Source organism: Periplaneta americana, chromosome 9 (assembly GCF_040183065.1).
Source record: "Periplaneta americana isolate PAMFEO1 chromosome 9, P.americana_PAMFEO1_priV1, whole genome shotgun sequence".
In the NCBI taxonomy this organism is placed as follows: Eukaryota; Metazoa; Arthropoda; class Insecta; order Blattodea; family Blattidae; genus Periplaneta; species Periplaneta americana.
The window spans coordinates 71,825,421-71,850,879 of NC_091125.1; the positions used below are offsets into that span (position 1 = coordinate 71,825,421).

The window sequence follows — 25,459 nt, forward strand, 5'->3', positions numbered from 1 at the left end:
TCTGAGTTAGATGAAGGTGATAATGCCGGCGAAATAAGTGAAACCGGAGCAGCGCCGAAAGTTACCCAGAATTTGCTCTTAATGGGCTGTGGAAAAACCCTGGAAAAACCTCAACCAGGTATTTATCACAACCAGGTCTTGAACCAGGACCCGCTCGTTACACGGTCAGGCATGCTAACCGTTAGGTCTATTCCACAGCGGTGGACTAGGAGGTATTTGGGCACATTGTTCATAGATACTAAAATGTCTAATTTCCTGTTATTTTCATAAATAAAACTTGGCCTCTACATTCTAGAAATTACAAAAGATTTATTGGACTCGAAGTTGGAAGTTGGTGGGTTCAAATCCAGGCGACGGCGACGAATTTTTAAGGCCGATAAAAATCATCTAATAGAGAGTTACAGGGACATCACTTTATTTTTACCAACATTTTTAACATTAACCTGGCTATACTCGGAAACACTGTTACCCCTTCCCATACAGGAGTTTGGTGTTACTAATACAGTATGTAAACAAATCATTTTACTAGCTATAGGAGGAGAGAAAAGTAGTGTATCCATTTATGTTACAGGGAAATACGATATTACGATTTTCAGTTTGTTTATTACTTTCACGGTATTTTAACAAAATACAGTAGAGTAGTAACAGTTTTTTTTTTCACAAACTCAACTCTTCAGACGGTTGTATTCATTATATAATTGATACTTTATTCAGCATATTACCGTACTTTCGGTAACTCTAAATCTTCACTTCTGCTCAGTCCACACAGATAAAGTTATTCAGTCATGCTACATCGTACCTGTGCGAAATAAGCAGGGCCAGATGTTTAATGGAGATCGCGAAAATCACGACATAATAGATATACAATAGATTTTTACTAATCTTTACGGATTAAGTGATTCTGATTAATAATATACGGATGCGACAAATCGCGAAATAGAGTTCTAACAGCGAAATATGAACACATTCGCGAATTATTATTATCATTGCGTCGTTTTATAGCGAATTTCATATTCGGAATTATTTTTTCGGACTTTTTCTTTTTCATTTGAATTTGTTATAGATTCAAGTAGACTACATTACATGGTATTCCAGGTGTTCTGATTGCATTAATGAACTCAAAAGACGGAGAATTCAACATTTCACTAATAATTTGAAAGTGTTAATTTGAGGGCTGCACGTTTTTTTTTTCCCCCGTTTTAATGAATGCGTGTTAAATACAGTCTCAATCCAACAACTATTGTCTATTGGCCATACCGCTCCTTTACCAGAATACAACGAACCTTTAATGTTAATTATTTGGAAAGTAATATTCAATAATACTCCAATTTCAAAATAATTGTATTTTCCAAAATGTCCATTAATCCCCGCCAAGAGTACAAATCAATCTCCAACAATTCGACACCAATATTAGGAAACACAAATGATAAAATTAATCTCCATAAATATCTGCCCCTGGAAATAAGCTTCAACAATATAGGGTCTTTCTTCTATAGAAAACGTAACCAAATTTCTGAAACACACTATACTCTGTACTGTTTACTTCACTGCTAGCAGACTTCGAATGCAACAGCGACCGTAAGTTTGTGTGGCTGACGGGAGCAAAAACATTAGTGAAAGGGGTGGGAGTCAAGTACATTCAGAAACGCAGGTACAATAAAAATGCAAGTAAAAATAAAGTGATGACTCGGTATAAAACCGCATCTCAGTAAAACAAAAAGAAGGCGTCAGAAAAAAAAAATACTTGCGTTCACTGCCTTATCCAAGTTTTCCTACACTTCGCACGTGCGGTCTCTAAAAGCCTATGGGACTGCAGTTACATCTGATATTTGAAGAAAAAATATAGACTAAATTAAATTCTAGCATTGTTTTAATCAATTATTTAACGACGCTTTATCAACTGCGAGTTTATATAGCGATAACAGAAGTGGTACTTGGCGAGATGCGTCGGAATCGCCATGGGATTACCTAATATTCTGCTTACAGTTGAGGAAAATCTCAGAAAAACCACGAATGGGATTCGAACCCACGCCTAAACGCAACATCGGATCAGCCGACAAACTCGTTACCACCTGAGCTATACCGGTAGCTTGTAACATTGCTACGTAACCTGAGAGTTTTACATGACCATTAAAACTTGCGGAACTGAGACTGGGTGGCTCGCTGACTTTTCAAGGGCCGGACCAGGAATGGGTCCATGCACTTTAGATCTATACTGGCTCAGTGCACGCCCTATTTATGCGAACTATTTGGTCCAGTTCCACATATGGCCCGGGTAGCACTCATGAAGCCGACGCTGACAGATGGGCCATCCTATCTCAACTCTGACAGAGGTATGTCCCATTCCCAAAGGACGAAAATATATTATGTGTAAAGTGTGTAAGTTAGACATAAAAGTTAATAAGCGTCATGATTTACAAAAATATTGTGACTATAAAATACACATCGAACATCTGGAATTGTTTAGTGATTATATTTCCGATCAATCCACTTTTTATTATGACTTGTGTCTGATGCTGATATGTGCGAATACTCCGTTCTATAATCTTAGTGACACAAAGTACACCATTATTATTTAGAATGCATCACCATTTTCTACAAAGAAGACAATGAAGTAAGCCGTTTTCGTAAATGTATGTTATAACCAGGCTTCGAAACTTTGGACCCGATACAATAAGTTTACTGTGCATGCACTATAGGTTGTTGACTCGCTGCAGGTAGATAGAGATGTGTTGATGTAACAACGTTGCTATTTAGAGTAGAGTACGGTAGTATGGGGAAACACACACATGTACATTCTGAAAGTAAATATACATTGCACAATGATAATGTCAAAAGAATGTGAAAAGCATTTATTATCCTGTCTTTTATAAGCATTTGTGTTTAATTATATACAGTGTTAATGGTGGAAATAAGCATGTAGTAATTTTAATTTCTTCATTTATCCCATTGGTAATTTTTAGGAAGTGCAGTTACAGTACTGAATTGCAATCTACTACAAGATAAATTTTCAGTGTCTCAAACGTAAATCTTTTTCGGTTATTTACCAAACACAGTTTGTACTGTGAAAAGCTGCGCTCTACGTCGCATGACGTGATAGGAGCAAAACGAAAAAACTTAACATCATTGCAGTCTCTAAGAGACAGTCCTTTATTCTCGGGTGACTCTATGTCCGCTAATTTGCTGTTTATGTTACACAATGTTCCATATCCGTTATTTTTACATAAAATTGATTTCCACTTGTTTTACACGTTCAGTAACTGGTGTACTTAATGTCTCATCATTTCTCTGCATCATTTTCTAAATTAATTTGGGGGCTTCCGGCATCTCTTGCTCTGACTTTTCTAACCGCGTAATAGTTTCAGACACAGTTTGTATCAAAACAAAATTATTCGTTAGAACCTTCAAATCCAGAGCGTTTTTCTTTGCGTATTTGTTGTCATTCATTCTACAGTACCCCCACACACTGTACGCTTTACCACTATACTCAGTACGCCGTTATGCGGATTTCCCATTGAACTGCTCTATTAGGTCCGAAGTCTCGAAGCCTGGTTATAACCTACTTGTTTTGATCACCTAATTATACCGAGCAATGTTTTGATTCATGCAAAGCAGTGCTCTATACTACCCGTAGTTGATGTAAACAACACGACTTGTGTAATACGCGACGTAGTTAAGTTCATAGGTTCGGTGTCTAAACTGCCATCTCTAAAGTGATGGTAGACTGTTTCTACAATGTGACTCCGTTATGCATCGAAACGAACGTATCCTATATTTTCGTGATGTTTGTCTTTCAGTGCTATTATGTTTCCTGGTTGTCTTTCTTTGTTATTCGATGCCGCTGGGTTAAAATCTTTACAACATGAAAAATAAAAGCGAAAATGATTACATCCCAATGTGAGTCTGAAGGAAACAAGACAAAATAGAATAGGCCTACAATAAAAGATGGAATATCCATAAAGGAAAAGATTACGAATATACAACCAGGAGATTAATATGAATGTGTATACAATCCAGAGTCCCAATTACACCAGGGAACTGTGCAAAATCCTAGAATCCAACCATAGCCCCTCTTCGTTCAGCATACGACGTAGGAAAAGAGATACTAGTACACCTTGAGCCAAGCGATGATGTTACATTGCTTACATCGTGAAAGATTTGTCCAAATAAAATAATTTGACTTCGAAACCATCAACTGTGAATCTGGCTGCAATATTATTGTACTACTAACTACTGGTTATCTCCTTTAACCACTCGAATATAGCCGGTTAGAGGTTACATTGGTTTAAGCCCTAACCGAGGTCGATGCACCGTAAAATATTTAACCGGGGGTTGGTGGAAATTTTAACTGGTGGTTATATTAACCGACACATGAGCATTAGTTTTTTAATTGAGAGCGCTCCATGGGCTGTCGCGCAACGGATTTTGACTTGCTAGTTAGCCTAATGCAAGATATTTTTTTATTTTAGTAGGTTATTTTACGACGCTTTATCAACAGCTTAGGTTATTTAGCGTCTGAATGAGATGAAAGTGCAATGAGTCCGGGGTCCCCGGAAAAAAACCTCAACCAGGTAACTTGCCCCGACCGGGAATCGAACCCGGGCCATCTGGTTTCGCGGCCAGACGCGCTAACCGTTACTCCACAGGTGTGGACTCCTAATGCAAGATAATTCTTTATGTAACTTTGTTTACAGAATCTATTGATGTTATTACGATAATCGAGGAATTAAAATAGGAAGGGCAACTGAAATAGGCAGAGGGAACTTCCTGACAATTGAGGTTTCTTCAGAATAAAAGCAATCTATAACTCGTTAAGATATATTCATAGATAATATTTTATAGATCGTAGCTACCTTTCGAAAATCGTCTAAGTTTTCGAAAATCGTTCGTTTTAAGTTAATGTTCCTTTTCTCTAAAATGTAACTCTGAAACTTGTAACTTCAGTTCTGAAGAATTATTTCTTTACAAATTTATATAAATAGTTCGATATAGAGTTAGTTTAAAATATTCGGTATATCGAACAAAAATCTGAACACTGTACAAAATTATGAGCAGGGTAGTGAATTGTTTCCTGCTACGGCGCTGTTGCAATTGAAAAATTTGATAATTATTCGTCGTTTAAAAGTTACGGTAATTGCAAATTTAGTTCGGGACAATGTGTAGAAAAGCGGTGACCAAAACTCGAGCTACAGTGATTACATGCGACAGACAGCCTGTGAAGTAAGGAGACGGAGGAAAGGTAGTTGGCATGAAAACTGCACGCAGTGGTGGTTCCTGTACTAATATCTTGATCAATCCCGCGGATAAAAATCTCAAGTTTTACTGTATCAATAATGTCACTGTTGTCATCAAGAGCCACTGAATAATATACGATTTTTCTTGCTTCTTTTTTAACCTTCCTCTCGAATATAATAAGAAATTTTCTAAATTCTTCTCTAGATCCTTGGTCAAAAAATTCGTAGTTTTTCAAAATTAAAAACTTATTATGGACAAGTTAAAGCTATTTTAATCATTACTCTTTTGAGAAATTCTGTTCTATTAAAAGACTTTAGAGCACAAGATATTTCAAACCCGATTAGGTAGCCGATTGCCTTACATTTATTTATCTCATCTTTCTCTTCCTGGCTATGATTAAGACATGTCAATTTCTGGCGTTTAACAGTTCTTTGGCACATAATATTGAATCAGTTTTTCTATAATATTATTATTAAATGAATAACTAATAAATAGTTATCCTCGTCTAAAGATTAAGAAGATTAAAATTGAGATAAAACCTAATAATTTTATCCTTCTAGGGAGAAGATCTAAAAATATCAATATTCATGCACGTGCAGAAAAATTATAGAAACACATACTTAGCAGTAGCAGTAGCACCAGCAGCAGCAGTAGTAGTAGTAATAGTAATAATAATAATAATAATAATAATAATAATAATAATAATAACAACAACAACAATAATACATTATTCAGCGTGGAAATCAATGTTTCTGTATACTCCCAATTGAACCGTTGAACAAAGTAAACATATTCCATTTTTTTCCGACAGAAGAACAAAAACGTTCTCCTTCTCATTCTTTACGAAACCACATTTACTGCTTTTAGAAAGAGAGTTTGTAGAGCGACATGATACCGCACTGCATGCCTTCAGTACGTGAATGAAACACACAGCAATGTACCGGCAACTCCTCGTACCCGTTCGAATGTCTGTGATTACACGATGTAATCACAACACCCGCTTTGATCACCGTTGGTTTAGAAGCACGGTGTATTTCAATAATAATAATTTGAGTATCTCCGTAGAAAAAGGTTGGCTGTAATATGTTGCCCAAGTGTTATATCCAACCTTATTCCACGGAGGTACTCAATTATAATGAGTCTGAAAATGGCTAATATAAAGAGTCTAAATGATATGGGGAGATGGAGGAACTACAACCTCTGCTTGTAAACCCAATCTCATTTATTGCTTGTCATAATCGCCATCCTCCTCTTTTCCTCCCACTCTTCGTCGGCCTCATCATCTTCCTTATCAACTCAGTCATTACCAAATATAACAGTCCTCCCCTTGCTATTTTTCTCGCGCTTTCTCATTTTTCTCTTCCTTTCTTCCTCTTGTCCTCGTCGTTCTCCGCTTCTCATTTCTTTTCTCATTATTTCCTTCTTCTTTCTGTAACCGTTCTTCTCTCTTTTTCCTCTTTGTTGTCCTCTTCTTCTCTTTCTTTTTACTCTTTCCCATCATAATCGTACTCTTCTCCTTTTCCATCTTCTTAATGTCCTTTTCCTTCTCCTCCTCCTCCACTCGTTCTCGTCATCGTCCTCCTTACCTCCTTTGTTCTTTGTCATTGCATAATAGTAGGTAAACTGCCCTAAACAATACGTTATACATGAAGTTTCTTCACTTACTTTTAGTGGGGCTATTTTCACGAACTTCAGTTTCAAATTGTAGTTGTATAATAAGCTAATTTAAGTTTTATATTATGTACTCGTATATGAATGCTAAATAACAAATCTGTCGAATCCTGGTTGAGACAAGTTACCTGACTGAGGTTTCTTCCGAGGTTTTCCCTCAATCCATTAAGAGCAAATGCTGGGTAATTTTCCGCGCTGGACCCATTTCGCTGGCATTACCACCTTCATCTAATTCAGATGCTATATAACCTCAGCAGTTGATAAAGCGTCGTAAAATAACCAATTAAAAATCTGTCAATGCACCATTTACAACTTCAAACAAGAGCACTTTGCATTATAAATAAACTGAATAATTTCACAGTAATGAAATACAGTATCTGCTCATACACTGCACCGAGTTTGTTAAAAAGCAATGTTTATGTTCGTAAGTTATTCTGCGTAACATAGGCACCTACACGTTTATAATACAACTTCCTTTCTATATGATCACTACGACATATGAAACATCTACCACTTACCTATAACATAAACAGCAGACCAACAATAACCAGCCATACGAACTTGTAATACTCAACCTGCTTCTACCCGAGACTGCTTGTCTCCGATGTTCTTTCTAGAAACATGTAAGGGCTACTGGCGCACGTGCGCTATCTGTGACTTCTTAGTAACTCCAGCAGTAGGGCAATGGAGGGCGTAAGACGCAAGGAATCGAAGTAGGTATAGGCCTACCTAATTTTATTCTCGTCTGCTAATAAAAGAGTAATGCATATGGTTTTGGGGCTGCCTTGATTCATTCCTATTCCTACTCAACAGTATTCGAACTGATGAAAATGTAGTGAGAGTGGGGCGAGAGAAACTTCTCTCTCACATGTATGATTGTTTGAATTATTATTATTATTATTATTATTATTATTATTATTATTATTATTATTATTATTATTATTCCATTTTAATTACTGTGGCATCAGAAATGGTGTTATGATTTTCTGATACCATCGTAAATCAGTCTATCTTACCTATGACGTAATTACTTGTAGGTACCGATTAGCGTCGTGCATTACAGGCGCTATGTTCGGTTCAAGTTTGTCGAGTATGGTAAAGTTAGATATTCGTCAATGTTCGCTTTGCAAAGAGCGGTTTGTCATGTTTGTTCGGCCTTGTTATAAAAATATTCGCTGCCCTCCACTCCCATCCCTTCATGTTTTAAGCGCTTAAGGGGACTGGGTAGTGATTAGAGGTAAAAAATCCGATCTTTTATTTTATGTTTAAAAAAGTACAAAACCTGTTCCTTTAAACAATACTGTATATTATCTATTTTGGGGATATTCTACAGATAAGCCCTTTAAGTGGCATCTTTAAAATTTGGCGGCGCATGTAATTCTTTTTTAAATGCAGTTTTCAGTAAATTGATGTATTCCAAACTTAAGTGTATTTTTCTCTGAAACTATTGAATCTATTTATATGAAATTTTTACAGTGTTTTCTGCAGCCTATGTTCTATAAAGTAGACCTACTGCTTTATGAATATCATACACATAACATGAGGAAAAAATTATATACACTGAAATAGATGACAAAAATTGTTAATCAAAGTTCAATACTTTTTTTTCTGTTTCACTGAGGGTGAAATATTTAACTAAATTTTGCTTTATAATTTACAATATACATCACTTGATAACTTAAAGAAATAAAAAGTATATGAGTGAAGATTGTAGCAAGTAATGTGCACCTGAAGATAGAGGTACAGTATTGGCAAAAAAAAAACCGGACCGATCCTTGTAGCTGATTTCAGAGCCTTGTTCACTCCAGAGCACGATAGACTGGTAATTAAGACTTTCGTGGTTCGAATCCTGCCTGGGAAGGAAACTTTTTTTTTCTTTATTCAAATTTATTCCCAATGCTTTTTGATTGTTGGTAAAATTCATGTTCTGGGAATAATAAGTTAATTAAGTAGTAAAATATCGCTGCAATCGAAAAGTATTGGGAATAAATTTGAATAAGGAAAAAAAAAAGTTTCCTTCCCAGGCAGAATTCGAACCACGAAAGCCTTAGTTACCAGTCTATCGTGCTCTGGAGTGAATAAGGCTCTGAAATCAGCTACAAGGGTCGGTCCGGTTTTTGCCACTGCTGTACATTTAGCGAACTGGGAAAACAGGTTATCAGTTAGGACCTTTCTTTTACACTTGGATACGAAACTAATTGGTTGTCTTTTATACCACTGAATTCAGAATGATTTATTGTATACCCACGGAAATTTTTATTCCAATCTGAACACTAAAAACCTAGAAATATTGAACTAAACTTTCGTACTGAAATTCTGTAATCGCACAGGCATCGCTTTGCACTCCCCTTACGGATTTTGCATAGATCTTGCGATTAGTTTTTCATACCGTATGGAATAAGACGAATTTTGTAATATCTTGGTTGCCTCTCTCATGTTCGAATATTGCAGGACACTAGTACCTACATTAGAAATCAATTACAAAAATGTATCATTGAAACAAAAATAGTAGCAGATTTACAATATATGAGTGGGAATTTTTCCCCAGTTGGGGCTGAACTCAGAAATGTAGAATTTGGAGAATAAAAAAATCAAGAAGTGAAGAAACTCCTACCTCTCAATTGGAGCAATTTTACTCAACGAATTAGTTCTAATCCGAGCAACATTTCGTACAGATATCCTAGATGTCAAACTACTCAACTATTTCTCTATATACTTGAAATATAGAACTAACAACGTTCCTTTCTTTCGTTTACATCTCCAAGGATACTCTACGGAGAAGGGGGAAATTTTTACATCATCTGACAACTGTGTGGCATTTTAAAAATTAAGTATTAATGCTTCCAGCTAAGTTTTCAAAATTAAATTCCAGCAATAATTTGATGTACGAGGATGCGGTAGTGCACCCGTTCAACTTGCAGGGAACATCAGTTCATCTTTTTTTATTATAAAAGCACAATTGCAATTTGTAACTCATTTTTTGCTATGATTTGAATATTTCTGAAGGAATTATAAATTTTCTTTTATATTGAAGCGAATTTGTGCACTCCTGGATTTAGAAACATCAATATAAAAACGTGTTTCTCTTATGGTCTACAGCGTCAGGGAAGATCATGCAAACAGAAGCTGAACTGCCGCCCGTACCCGATCCGGCCCCGCCGCTCGAAGAGGAAGGTCCGGCCCTGACACGGGTCGCCATGACGGTCAAGGAAGAGGTGGAGGACAGTCCTGGAGAGGTCGACGACTTTAGGTACGCGAATCTGAAAATAAATTAGTGGTTTCAAATTGCAGTGCTATTTAATTTTTATACAAATTCTAACTTTGATTTGTTTTAATATTAGTAAAGTAGACTAATACAATGAAAATGAAACAAGGAAGGAATAAAATAAATGTAGATACTTGAAGAGACCCTCTCCCATCATCACATTATCCGCCTTAAAATGTATTAAAGGAACATGGCGTAGCTATATGATCTGCTCAGTCAATATCATTTTACTTAATGAAACAACCTCCTTGTCTTTGTTACATGTGCACATGTAACATTTAAAAAGACGAACAAATCATTTCAATAATTTCTTTAAAAAATTAGCATTACTCTAAATTAGAGAGATCATGCCTTCTCGCTCAGTCGACAGAGGCGCTTGCCTGCAGATTCGGAGTTGCTTTTGAGAGTGGGTTCGATTCCCGCTTGGTCTGATTATCTGGTTGGGTATTTTCCGAGGTTTTCCCCTACCGTAAGGCGAAGATCATATCATCTAGGACGAATTCTAGGTCTTATCTCGTCGCCAAATACTATCTAGCTATCACCAATTCCATCGACGCTAAATATTCTAATACCGCAGTTGATACAACTCGTTAAATAACCAACTAAAAAATATGACTTCTCGCCAAATGGTTCCATCTTTGGGAAATCCTCTGTCGAAAGACGTCTTCACTAACATTATGCAATTTTGAAAATTCTGTTACTGTAGCCTATTTTTACAGAAGAAATTGATTTTTTACATGTAAACATTCAGTTTCTTTGTAGTAGTAATCTCTTTGTTAAAAAAACTGTTGGCTTAATTTAATGTGGATCCAATCCTATTGGAAAGATGTTTCATGCATCTCAGTTTTTGAAAAGAAATGGTTTTATCTGTGCAAACTCGTATTATTGCGAATGTGGGCGGTCTTTTTCACTAAACTTTCGACGGGCTCTTACCCTTAAGAGTTAGTCTATACTGTACAATTATAAGGGGTTTTTTTTTGGGGGGGGGGGGGCAGAAGTTTGTAGCAAAATCTAACGAAACTGGTTCGTATAGTGATGCAAAGAAATCAGGAATACATCTCCTGGCAATAGATATTATAGTCGGTAATGTGTCACAAGAAACACAGAATTTATGTGATTAGAATCAATATCAAATATGTAATGAAAAAAAAAAGAATAAATGCATTTGATGCGAGCAATACGACAGGCAGATTTAGAGAAAAAATACTATTCCAACTGAATGAAAGGGATAAAGTGTATGAAATAATCAAACCAAGGTAAATTAATGTAATCCAGTTATTAAGCCCACATCTGTGGAGTAACGGTTAGTATATCTGGCAGTGAAACGAGTAGGACCGGGTTAAAATCCTGATTGGGACAAGTTACCTGGTTGAGACTTTCCCGAGATTTTCCCTCGATCAATTTAAGAAGTGCTGAGTAACTCTCGGCATTGGACCTCGGAATTATTTCGTCATAATTACACTTCCCTCTTTCATCATCATCTTCCGTTCTTCCCCATATTTCAGGTTTGTTCCATGTAGAGTCAGCTGCGGGCATCCACCGAACTTGAACCCTGTGGTATGTGGTCATTAGTTGCTGGTAGTAGTGCTATGTATCTGGGCTCATGGTAGCTCGTGGAACACGGCTTGAGGAACAGAGGTGATGCCTATGTGGAAAGGTAAAAGGATTTTGTAAGTTATAGGCGAGTTCGGAGACGGCCCGTAGGGGAATCTGTAGCACGGGGAGCCTTAAATCATGCACATCATTCCATTTCGGGTAATACAATAGGCCTACCCAAGCGGCCTACGTACGTGGACAGTGCCCAACCCGTGCCCCTCCCAGCAAAGGGGGACTAATAGACAGAATCCAATTATTACTCTTTTTAAATTATTATTATTATTATTATTATTATTATTATTATTATTATTATTATTATTATTATTATTATTATTCGCAAGTGGAATCTATCTTTTTATCCAGTCCCTTCTAATATTCGTTAAGTCCAATGTGCTGTAAATCATGCTACACTAACTTTTTCGATTGGTATAATAACGGAGAACTTCTGCTTCTGCTACAGCCCAGCGTCGCAGCAGCTAGAGGAGTCGCCCCTTAGCGTTGCTACGAGTCCTCAAGAGGAGTCGGATCGGCAGCATCGGGCGGATAAAGGGCGCGGCAAGTGAGTAATTGAATTACACTCTGAATGCTACGTCTGCAGTAGGCCTACGTAATACAAAATTTGATTAAAGCAATACCTTCCAACTTTAAATATAAATTGTAATGAGCGCATGAATAACTAAACATTTTATGACAAGAAATCTCATGAATCATCATTATGTAGCTTCCAAGGAATTGGGTCACAACTTGGCCCGTTCCGGTCTCATATTAGAAGTCGAGAAGTCTTTTCACGGTCTTCCAGGTTTTCTTGTACCCGTACACGCCGGGGTGTAATTTTAATAGACCCTAATCTAGGATATCTGTTGCGGAGCTTCCTATTGTCCCTATTGACATGTATCCACTTTGACTTATAGGCCTAATTTAAAATTTATTAAAAGGCTGATATCATTCTCAATTCTTCCGAAATTTCTAATTTTGTTTTGTAGTCGTTGCATTTATAAACTGCTGTTCTTCTTAAATATCTCATTTCCGCCGCAGTTAATCTTTATATTGTTTTCCTTGATTGTTCAGTTTTCACAACCGTAAAGTAAAGTCAGAAGAGCCAATGCGTTATACAATCTTATTCGGGTTTAGTTAAAGTTTTTTTTTTATTTAAACACATTGTTGATGACATCAGTAACCTTTATGAAATTGTTTAATATAGTGAATATTCAAATTCAGTACCTACAACCAAGAATGATGCATATGAAATTTAATCATTTTTACGAAAAAAAAAAATTAATGGAACTTAATTTCAAATCGAAAACACATATTTGCGATTCATTCAAAATCGGCTTCCTTTTTCTCACGTAAAATGAAGTTCTTCTTGTTGTTTAGCCAACTAATAAAGCATCACTCATGAAACAATTAAGCTATAAGATAATGTGGTAGGGTGGCCAGTTCCTTCTCCCTCCATTGCATACATCACCAACTAGTAACATAGGCCTATTACACTAATCAAACTTCAGATGTATACAAACAACTGCTCTTCCTGTGACACATTCGTCAAATGAGATGTAGGCCTACTGCCTGATAACAGATGTACATATCAGCCAGAACCTCAATCGGAAGTAATAAAATGTATTAACGGTCAAAATATAGATTCTCTCATAAAATTAAATTAGTTGAATCAGAGGATTCATCTTTACTATTTAACTATTTTAAAGAAACTCGCAGTGAAATTGCGTTAACTTAAAAATGGCACGATGATTACCATTATGATTGACGAACTCGAATAAATATAAGGAAATAATAAGTATATTCAAATTCTAGTTATTCATTTGAAAATCACAGTAAAATACTGAGACTTATTTGTGACTGAATAATGCAGACCTCTAGAAGCAAAATAGAATGATGTAATGATTATTTCAAGTGATGTTTGGCACAACCAATGTTAAACACGTAACAAAACAAACACGGAAATCATATCAGCAAATAAATTATACTTTGACATACAGTATGTAACAGATTATATTGTCTTTTTAAAGTTAAAGATAAGTTTTTCGAGATTTATTTAAAATGCTAGTGGACGATGTATTATGACGTAATTTTTGTTTGGTTCTTCCGAATCGATGTGATGTTAATGTCAGTATGCATCTGTAATTTGAGTTGGGTTCTTCGTGAATCCACTTGTTAAAGTCGGTCATGTAGGGTCTGTTATGTGCATGTTGTTTCGTTCGCTGTTAGACTCTATATCGGGATGTAATAGAGAACAACATCTTAATACAGGGATGAGACGATATTAGCTCCCAATCATGGTAGAAGAGCTCGACCTTGATCACGGCCGCATAGCATCGTAACGTAGACGTCAGGGATGAACATGCACATGCAGTGAATAAAGGCAGCAATTATTACAATAACTTGCGTTACTCAATTTCTGGCTATGTAATAGGGCTAATTATTCAGTTATTTAATATACATGTACATATATAAACAAATCGGAAAGGGAAGGATTTTTTTGGGAACAAAAAGAGAAATAGGAAAAGTTAATTGTATGTGAACCATTTTCTTGTTAACAGCAATTATGTATTATGTAAATACTTCACTTCATTGGTTAGGAGAAACTAATAGGGTCTACCTGCTCCAAGTGTGTGAGCTCTAAGTACTTTTGAGTATTTGTTGAAAAAATAATGACAGTATTGATTGAAATAAAGTATATTGATTGTGTGATTGTAAAATGTAGTCCTTACTCTCCAGTCGTGATTATGTAATGAGTTTTCTTAGAGCGATTTGTGAGATGCACGTACAGTAATATGAAAAAACCAATAGATTAAATTAAAATATTGAGAGCCATCGTAATTTTTGAGGTCAATCATTTAAGGGGATATGTATGATTTTTAAAACTTCCACAATTTTCGACCAAAATTTGTGAAATTTAAACTATATAAACAGATCTATGATAATATCATCTGTACAAAATTTGATGCAATTAGGTCTAATAATTTTGAAATTATATTTTTATATTGACGTTACTAAAAAAGCTCCTTGCATCAAAGTTTTCAAAATGTTTAGTTCATATTTGCTCAAAATCCTGAAAATAGTTATTGGAATAAAAGTGAATTAGCTTTTTGAGCTTAGTAATAGTATAAGTTAAAGTGCAATTAAAGAAAAAATATTATTTCTAAATTAAAGAAACACGTAGTCTAATAAAAGTAAATATCCAGAAACAAGCAACAAATAAAACATCAACAATATATTTAAAATAAAGAAATAAAAGGAATCTAGATACAGTCTACTGACCCAAATGTAAATTAATTTACCTTCGATGTCAATTCCGAAAGCAATTTATTTCTCTCTTCTCCTGAATAATGCCTATATATATATATATATATATATATATATTCATGTTGCGTCTCATAATGCCGTTTTATGTTGCTTTTTTGCAAATGATATATTTTTTACACAACAAACACTGGACTTCATCACCATGTTCGAAGCATAAATATTGTATCTTCCACTCTTCCTTGAAAGCTTTAAGCGCTTCAGTTCCGTCATGATGCGCTGTGTTCAAAGATCTGTACATCCTTTAGCAATGTTTACAGGTAAAAGAGCTCCGCGCGCGCGCAGCGGGCAGAAAAGAGCTTTCGCTCTAAAGTACTAGTCGCCATCGCAAGACTGTCTTAATGGAACAGTCAAATGCATCGCAAAACCATAGATAATATTTGATAATAGTAAATCGTAGTTTTTTTATCCAATCGTTTTAATAACTAATACATGTTTATTTAAAGAAATTGATCTCTCAACAGATAAATGAATAGGGTCAAGAATAACACAAAACATAGAAACTATCAATATTCAATAAGATCAAATGAACAAGTTAAATATAAAGACTTGGATAAGCTTCTGATTATACTATATATATAGAGAATGTGTCATTAGATTAAATCAAATATGTAATGACTAGGCTTGTAATGTTGGGGACCGATAGGGTGCTTTATGGTGATTTCAAGTTTACTATCCGTTCACCAGTCGCTACTCTAGCATGCGTAAACAGTGTACCTGCTGAATACTCCGGAACTCAAATCCTCGAATAATTCTATGATAATTCTTCTGCACATAACGAAAGGTGCGTAAAAATATATCTTTGTAATGCTAGGTAGCTTATATTTACTTTTATATCTGTCCAGATTTGTTTATGTTCACCTTATTATTCCCGTAATCGATCGCAGAACCAAGTCAATGTTCTCGTACTAGCTCATGTATTCGTCTTATGTACAATGTTGCCGTCAACATTTGTAACCGGTCCCCAACATTACAAGCCTGGTAATGACTATCTATAACTTAAAAATGTACTCGTAATATCTGTCCGTAGACAATTCTTCAACTTCACTCATTTTAATAATACAATTGCATTTCCACATTTATCAAAATAATGATCATCGATTTATTGATATATATTAACAAAAGAAATAATTATATACAAGTTCATGTTTGTACATTCACTTATCATTTGATTGTTTTATAATACAATATTTATTCATATTTTAAATGTTCTAAAAGCTCAATCAATAAACTAAAATAAACTACCAGTATTATAACCAAAACAAACTGATAAACTCAAATGTGTAATTAGCATGGCAATTCAAATTTAGTATAGATGTTTAGTTATTTTATAAGTATGTTTAAGATATAAATTATTGTTTTTAAGTATTTTATACTACGTACTACAATATTATGTATCAGACATTGTAAAATCAAAATGAAACCTGGTGATGCCAAGAGACAAAAACGTTTGTTCATTTGGACTTTATAGTAATGTTAATAACAGGCCTAGTGCAATGTAGTTTCACATTTCTTTTAGATAAGTCTTCTAGATTGAAAATTCCTAAATAAATAACAAATAATTTTTTCTACCAATTGGCTTGTAATTCAGTATTCTTTCGTTAGTCATACATTCACTAAATTGGAATCATCTCTTTCTGCAATCAGATATCTTATCGTTGGCATTGAAGATATTCACCTCTTGTCTAATATCTTCGTTCCTTTTATGATCTAAAGAAATGTAGCCAGAGATATTTCTCTGGAAGCACATTTCTGACGTCTCTGTTTTCCTTTGCTGTGATTTTGTCAAAATCCAGCAGTCAGAATCGTACAACAAAACGGATACAGTACTGCTGTTGTGTTGTAAGGCTTTAATCGGATGTCTCGGATAGTGTTTTTAAGTGTTCACATATTGTTACGAATTTACGGATGAGTTTATTTTTTCACATGCAACGTTTGTATTATGTACAATAATTTAAAGTATACCGGTAGGTATTTGTCTTGTTTAATGATGATTTTTGTTCCATTGCTGACTGGATCGCGAAATATTTTTAAGCAAAAATAAACTAATACTCTTACTGAACTCGTTCAGCATGCATATCACAATTCTCTGTGCCGTAGAGATTACCGTATTTATCTCTGGACCCAAGTATAGCAAATTCAAAACCGGTAATGGAAAAATGATTTTCTACATGAAAAAAATTCCAAGTTCTACATCACGTTAAGTATGCGGAATATTAAGGAGTCATACGGTATTTAACTGATAAATGTCGTAAGCAAAATTGTCTACTTACAATTGCCCATTTGCCCTCGGTAAATGGAAAAATTCTTCTACTCGTCATGATTCTCACCTATCATTCTAACATTGGAAGTAATTATTTCGGCCTAACAGGTGTCCCCAGCACAGAAATCGAGTTCAACTGTCAAGCGAGCAGAATTCCATACGTATCCTGAGTCACTGGAAATCAACCGATTACCTTCCCGTATTTCAGTATGCATAAACGTTAATAGGAGTACTTACAACATTGTGATGGTGTTACAGAGGGCGTCGTAGATCGCGTTGGAAGCTCAAGTTCCACCACCAGGCGCTGCCCCCGGAGTACCTGGATCACTACGAGGCCTCCATGGCGCAGCAGGAAGGGGGCAAGCAGAATCAGTCCGCCAAGGCAGAGACCGATGCTATCGCAACGCCTGTCGTGCTAAATACGATCCCTCTGGTGGGCGCGGGCGAAGCTGAGGTGGTGACGAGACTCGACGATGAGGTGAGCATCATCACGGAGCGGAAGGGCAAGGGACTGCTAGGATGTCTGTTGTCTGACGCCAAGAGTGCTGCTCCACCACAGTCGACGCCAGCGGACGGCAGTAAAAGACGCTCCTCCGTCATCATGTCGGCTACACCCTCCACGTCCCAGCAGCAGCACAAAGTCATGAAGTACCAGGACCTGCCTTACATGGGGGAGATCACTCTGGACAACATGAAACCGCGGCGGGGACGTAAGCCCAAGAAGGCCGATATCTGCCATCTTATTTACAAGAATTATGGCACCATCTTCCCAGGCGCCCCCGAACCGATGCCTGTGGAGAACAAGCAGAGAGTGACAGACGTCGCCAGCAAATCAACGCCGGGCATCAAGTGCAGGGCCATCGAGTCGCTGCGCGGCGAGGGACCCCAGCAGATCAATCATGCAGATGTGCAGAACCGCATCATCAGCAGTCTGCTGGAGAAGCGACTCACACAACAGAAACCCGCCGGTTTTCAGGACTTCAGCGCCTGGGGCAAACGTCCTGCTCCAGCACCACCTCCAGCGCCCGCGCCCATTCCTGCTCCTCCCTCGCCGTCCCCCTGCAACGACGAACCGCTCAACCTGTGCGTCAAGGATCTCAACCAGCTCAAAATTCGACTGCTGCGCAAGCACGGAAACTTTTACGAGCCGCGCAGTTCGGCGCCCAGTGTTGTGACGCCCACACCGACTCCGGCAGTCAAGAACGAGCCCGATCTCGAGGAACTACTGGAATCGTCGCCGGCTACAGTCCCTCCCCCGACGGTGGCAGGGCTTGCCTTTCCACCTGCAGAACTGCAGGCGCCTGGGGGTTACGTGTATTGGCCGGGGGCGGGCGTGTTCGTGCACCCCATGGCTCTGTACTATCAGAAGCTGGGGGCCATCCCCCTCGTTTCCGTGGATCAGTCCCAGGCATTCATCCCTGCAGCGCCACTCCCCGCACCCCCTCCGCCCCCGACGCCGACACCGAAGCCACCTGAACCTCAACCCAAGAGTCTGGCGCCCAAGATATTGCCCCCAGAGCTGACATTTCCACGCATGAAACGTCTGGCACCCCTCGGTAATCCCCCACCCGCAAACGCCAAAAGAAAGCGCTCCGCAATATTTATACCGCCCCTACCCAGTGAGAATAACGCCAACCCCACGACGGAAGTGAGCATTTGCAAGTTCAAGTTCACGGGCGGCGCCAAACCCAGCCTACAGGAAAAGAAAATGTTATCAGTAGACTCTGGAGGCAACTTTCGCTATTATAGCGGTACAGGTGATAAGTCTATGCGTGGTTACGAGTTCTTCCCGAGGGAAGCGCTGCAGGGCGGTGCACCTCCCGAACATTTCCCTGCAGACAAGCCACCACCCGCGCCGCCCACGCCGTCCGCCGAGCCCCCGCCTCTGGCACTACCGCCACCAGAGGTCGATGGCGCACCCTTCGATCGGCAGAAAGAAGGAAGCGAGCGTTTCCGACGCAAGCGCAAGACTCGCAAGTCACTGGCGCGGGAGAAGTTAGAGCAGACGTTCAAAGAGAAGGGATTCCTCATCCAGACGCAACAACTGGAGTCAGCCGAGGGGGCCACGTACTGCAAGTTTCGCCAGCTGCGCAAATTCACGCGCTACCTCTTCCGTAGTTGGAAGGACTATTTGCCCGGCAACGTGCGCGAAATGTCTGTGGCGGCGGGTGTGGCGGGTCCCGGTGATTCGGAGTTGGAGGGCGAGGAGCTTTCCAGCAGTCCCCCCACGCCCGAGCAGCGCCCTCCCACAGCGTGACGGTACCGTGGTCCAAGCTACAAGACTGTCGGAGTGTGCGAGAGTGCGCGTGTGTAGAACATCCTGGAGTCAACTCTTCTCTCTGTTACTATGTGCCATAAATCACCAAAGACTTATAATTTAACAGCTTCCTAACCTACTGGTTGTGAGAACACTATATTTCAACCTCTTGTAGGAGTGGATCTCAACATTACAACTCCTAAACTACTACTACTATGTAATCAATCTGACATAGGCTTTAACACCCACTTTTCGAACTAGTGTTAGGACCTCTTCATTATTTCTCCTAATTACTGAGAAACTAAAAAGGGATTGGAAAGAAAGACAGTACTGACGAGTTGTTTCTGTGAAGGTTGATGTCTCATTGTATTTTCACCACTAGAAATAATGTTTTCTCTAAGTTAAAGGATTAAAGGATATGCAGCCGTGCAATTATTGAAATGGTTTCGTACATACAAAAATACTGCCACGCAGACAGCACTTTATTTTGTAAATGCAGTTAGAAGCATTTTTAAATGCTATGCAAAAGTCAGGTCGATAAAAATGTTCTATCAGTACGTAGCATGTTTCTGAAAATGTAAAAAGTTACAGGGAATGATGATTCTATATCATTTAACCCTATGCTGTGCTTTATTGCATTCATTTAACTTCGTCACTGCTATTGAAAATTGTCCATTAAATGAAAGTTAATTAACAATGCTTGCTACAGAGCCTTAAAGGGGGAGAAAGAAAACAGGCTTTGTCACACAAGTGACGCAACAGTCAGATTTACAGTCCTTTTTTGTTCACCTTCGAAATAGTATGAATTCATTTCATTACCTGCAGTGAAGAAAATCCAAACCGCACCTCTTTAGATTTACAAAGCATTCCAAGTTCTTATATATGTTGATCCAGTTTTAAATCTCTATGAGGTCCACTTTAATCATGTTTGTCATGTTAATGTACACTTCAAATATAACAGAGATTTCGAGCAAATTTTCCATAACTGACAGCTAGCGGTTTCTCACTAAGGAGATCCAGTGAGATTTAAAAATGGGTCAAGAATAAGTGCCACAGGTTTTCTTCACAGTATTTTTTTTCCCTTGTCTGTTCTCATTCCAACATTGCTCCGGTGTTGTCATACCATAATCAACATATTTTTAAATTAGTGTTCTGTGAAAAACTATATTATAGCTCTTGAGCAAGTCCAACGACACAAAAATCAGATTTTAGGTATTCAGAAAGTCCAGAAGGAAAATATACTGCCACCATTCTCACATTAATACCTTTTTAGATTTCATATTTATGCAAGAAACAAGATACTGTCAGGTTTCTCAACAGTTTTGTTCATCTCTCGCAATGTAATCTATACAATATTATTTTTTGTAAACATCTCTTTCAAATGTTAAGCATTCAGATCAATTCCATTAGCAAATATTATGGGATATCTATTTCCATCTATATCTTGATGGTGGCTCCATTTTCATTTATATTAACCATTTCCTGCCTTTATTTTCTGATACCGTGTATGATTAACCTTCCTGCCTTGCTTGTGACGTAATATTCATCTTAACTTTGCTTCAAGTTGTGCATGAATTGTATAGTCACATTTTATAATCATGGCCGGTAAAATTCGTTTGACGACAGTATAGACTGTATTCAGAAACACACTACATTTAAGTGAATAATTAATTTTACTGAGTTCTTTCAAGATTTAGGTAAAAAATTCTGATCACAAGTAACACCAGGTTTATTATTTTGTGTTATATTCCTGGGATCTAACAATAAGAGCATAGGATGAACAGTTTCTTTCTTACCTTGACAATATGTGAGTGCCAACAATTCCTTCTAATTTACACGAATATGACTGTAGCCTGTATGGGAAGCAGTTGTCCATCACACTTCTGAAGTGCCTGCAATAGACCCATTATTATGGGAAGGTTGTTACGATATTTTTTATATTTTATATAAATTTTAATACAATAACCAAAGATTGTTTTGAATTACTTTTAAATGTTAATATACTTAATAAATAAATAGGGTTGACTGGGATTTCATCTAACAGCTAGTCACATGACATTATGATTAAACCAGCATATTTTTTTTTTTTACATGTATATAAGTGATTAATAGCTCAAGTTCCAGTTGTACTGCTTCATAATGTAAGAATGGCTACTGATTTACAAAAATGTAAAATCTTAAGAATTGACAAAATTATGGTTATGTTGTTTGTTTCATGAATAATTCTGTTACCCATTAATTTCATCAATTTTTATTTTTACATTAGCTTTATAACTTTTTTATGAAGCGCAAATATCTGAAACTAATAAAAATTAATATCATTCTATCTCAAATATGGTAGTCATTCTGTTACTAATTTTACTATTTGACATGGTTGTCGCAATTCATATCGTCTTTCAAAGAATTTCTTCTGAGAAATTATTTATTCTTAACAACAGTTATTACTTATCCATGTCCATTAATGTAAAGACTGATCATTAAATCTATATATATTGACAAAATATTTGAGAGAAGTTTAGTAATTGATATTACTATTTGTTCTTAGAAAAGTTTATTTGTTAGAAAATTTGTTTCTTACATTGGTTTGCGTGTAGACTGTAACACAATATGACAATTAGTTTTACTTTTATTCTGGGTAGTACAGGTAAGTGAAACTGATGACAGTTGATCAAGATAATTTTTCAGAGTAGCAAAGCTAATTATGTCTCCCTTGGGCTGCTAAAGTTTTTTGAAAACCAACAGTTCACAGACTATTACTTATGACCAAATATAAAGTCTGCACAATGTTTCAAAAACGTATTTGTACAAAGTATGATATCTTCAGTATGTTTAATCAACAACATTGTTAAATCAACTGATAACAGTGTTTTTAAGTAACTCCAAACGTAAGTCCATATAATTTCTTACTTTAGAAAAAAGTACTTGAAATGAGCCAACTGTTAATGGTGGAAGAATATTACCGGTACCTTTATTTGTTTATACGAGTATGCACACAATGTTTTAATTTCTAAAGGAAGTAACTCACAAACAAAAAACAATCTACACCTAAGTGACTATAAACAAAAGAAAATTACAAGAAAACAAAGTCTGTTTAAAGGTTAAAATATCCTTTCACAGCACGATAAAGTTGAGTAGGCTTAGTAAAAAAAAATCACTAAATTAAGATTATTATAAATTCCTACAGTTGTTTTGGTTATTGTTGTGCCCTTAATTATTTGTATATTGCTATATGAATCAGAGGGATTTAATTATTATCTGCTTTTCTATACGACCTGAAACTCAATTATTATTCAGTGACAGAGTGAACTAGCCCACACTTGAAATATAAAACGTTCATTTCTGGTATAGTGTTCATAACTAATATAACTATTTCACTATAGATATGTAAATATCCTAATTTTATTAATCACACGGATTAATAAAGGCAAGTTCATCGCCCAAATGTTGTGACACATTTCATAAAAATGTACGAACTGCTTAAGAATGTTAGCACACCCTCTCACTGAATTGTTCAATTATGTTTAGTAACTACATTATGAAATAAATATTAATGCATGAAGAATCAGGCACCTACAATTTACTTTGAAACAAATATTATTCTTTATCTTAGCTGAATGCAACTTGCAAATGAGTACCAGTGTGACATATTAGCCGATAAAGAAGTTGACTGTCATTTTTCTGGTCCATTAATTCTGTCAGTTTCATATTTACAACCTCCTGAGTCCTAAGACATTTGTTGTTTTATTTTTAAAATTCAATATAATTCTATACTTAAAAAAAATACACTGAAATGGGGAAAGATGCTGAAAAAATTCTGCAGGTTACAGTTAGGGCACAAATGCAGGTATACTTCGTGGGTATGCATATACATCTTATATCATAATCATGTATGATGTATATTAGTATGCTATATTCTCAGGACTCAGGAGGCTAAGTGATAAATGTTTAATTTTCTTAGTGTTTAAAGAAAATAATAGAGAATCATTGTTGATTATTTTATGCCGAAACATACAGGGTTGACGTGTGTTGTGTCTTCTTGGATCACAACAGACTGAGTTACAGCATTCATTCTCATTTTTTCATGTCATTGTTCCCAAACATTGCCATTGGTTCCCACACTTAATAGTAATCTTGTCTCCAAGTATGCTATATAATTATTTTAAAACATACAAATCAAAGAGCACGCAAGAGACATGATACAGAAACTTGTTATTATAAATAGTTAAAGATTATAAATTTTGCTATTTTTTCACATTTCACTATTAATACATTAAACATATTTCAGAGACTTAAAAATAAATATAAAAATTACAAAAATAATTATCATTTAGGCATACATAAGAATACAGAGGTATAGTTCTGGAGTTACACTCAAAACAATTACAACCATGCTGTTCTTTGTTGCATTCACACTAGTTACAAACTCAATATTCAATTCAATATGTTTAAATTTATTGCACAATGATTTTTACGTTTTTAAACACTGAAATCAGCCTGAAGTAATAATTTTAATGAATATGAACGTAGCCAATTTTCATGTTTCTTTTGAGTGAAGCATATCTGCAGAATCTTCCCTTATTGCCATGTGCAGGGTTGCTAGACTAATGAAGTTAGCCAAATTTAATGTACTTTATTGTAACAGGCTGATATATGTAGATCAATCAGACTATTTAACATTTAAGAGTCTGGTAAATATGGGATGCATATACAAAAATAACTCAGAATGAGTGCCTTACAATTAATGGGAGATAAAATGTACATCCAGGATATTCTAAATCGAATGTGTGACGATACTTGTGTGTATGGTTTTGAACGCAACTCGTGTTGAATGACATACAGTTTTATATGTATATATAATTGCTGAATTGTATTAAAGAATTGTAAATTATGTTAATTTATTCACACACTAAAAATTAAATTTTGTATAACATTTTGAACCATAACATGCAGCACGTCTAGTCTATGGAACTTGTACAGCTCTAGTTTTTTGGATTGTTTCCCAATATTTGAATAAATAATGGTTGTGCTCCTTTTGTTGTAATTGTTGTTTATTTCTTTCTTGCGTGTCTTCTGAAGGTACGATTACTTTCATAAGGCATTGACCTGATAATAAAATAAGCATTAAGATTATTGGTGTGCCAGGCCCCAAATTTTTGGAGGCACAGTCCTCAACCAGAGTAAAAAATAAATGTTATAGCTGGTACAGGTGACATATTTTACAGAAAGACTATGAGGGTTGTTTGAAAAGTACATAGTCTGACATAGAAATTAAACTAGGATTATTCTGAAACAATATTTCACAGATTAAATTTCCAACTTCTTTATAGTGTTAATATTTAGGATTTACCTTGCGTAAATTCTAAATATTAACACGGTAAAGAAGTTTGAAATTTAATCAATGGTATAAATGTAAAAAGTGTATATAAAAAAATGAAGAATCTTTATTTCTCAACATAATCTCCTCTGAGATTCACATGCTTGGTCTGCTGCAATGTTGCTGCAACCTCCTTGTACATAGATTCCTCGAGGTCTGCAAAGAAACCTTCTGCTGCTGCGATAATCTCTTCATTTGAAGAAAATTTCTTCAAAGTCAAGTCAGGTTTGAACTTTGGGAAAAGAAAGAAGTCTGAGGGTGTGAGGTCTGGTGACAACAATTTGAACAGTAGTTCATGTAGGTTAGCAACCGCGATTGCAGACGTGTGAGTAGGTGCATTGTCGTGATGAAAAAACACTTTCTTCTTGGCCATATACCTGGCCTCGTCTCGTGAATTTTTTTCTTTCAGTTGCTGCAGGAGATTTGAGTAATATTCTCCGGTTATTGTTCTTTGCGAGATAGTCAATCGTGATTATCTCC

General features: G+C 36.4%; 1 protein-coding gene across 1 annotated transcript in view; it reads left to right on the top strand.

Annotated features, from left to right (window-relative positions):
- LOC138706071 (uncharacterized) overlaps positions 1 to 24,646 on the top strand; it is a 48,533-nt gene extending 23,887 nt beyond the window's left edge. Inside the window, exons 2-4 of the mRNA XM_069834991.1 lie at positions 10,006 to 10,156; positions 12,228 to 12,326; positions 17,607 to 24,646. Of these exons, the coding sequence (XP_069691092.1) occupies positions 10,006 to 10,156; positions 12,228 to 12,326; positions 17,607 to 19,605 (2,249 nt within the window). The 3' untranslated portion in view covers positions 19,606 to 24,646. The remainder of the gene's footprint in view (positions 1 to 10,005; positions 10,157 to 12,227; positions 12,327 to 17,606) is intronic.
- The last annotated feature ends 813 nt before the right edge of the window (positions 24,647 to 25,459 follow it).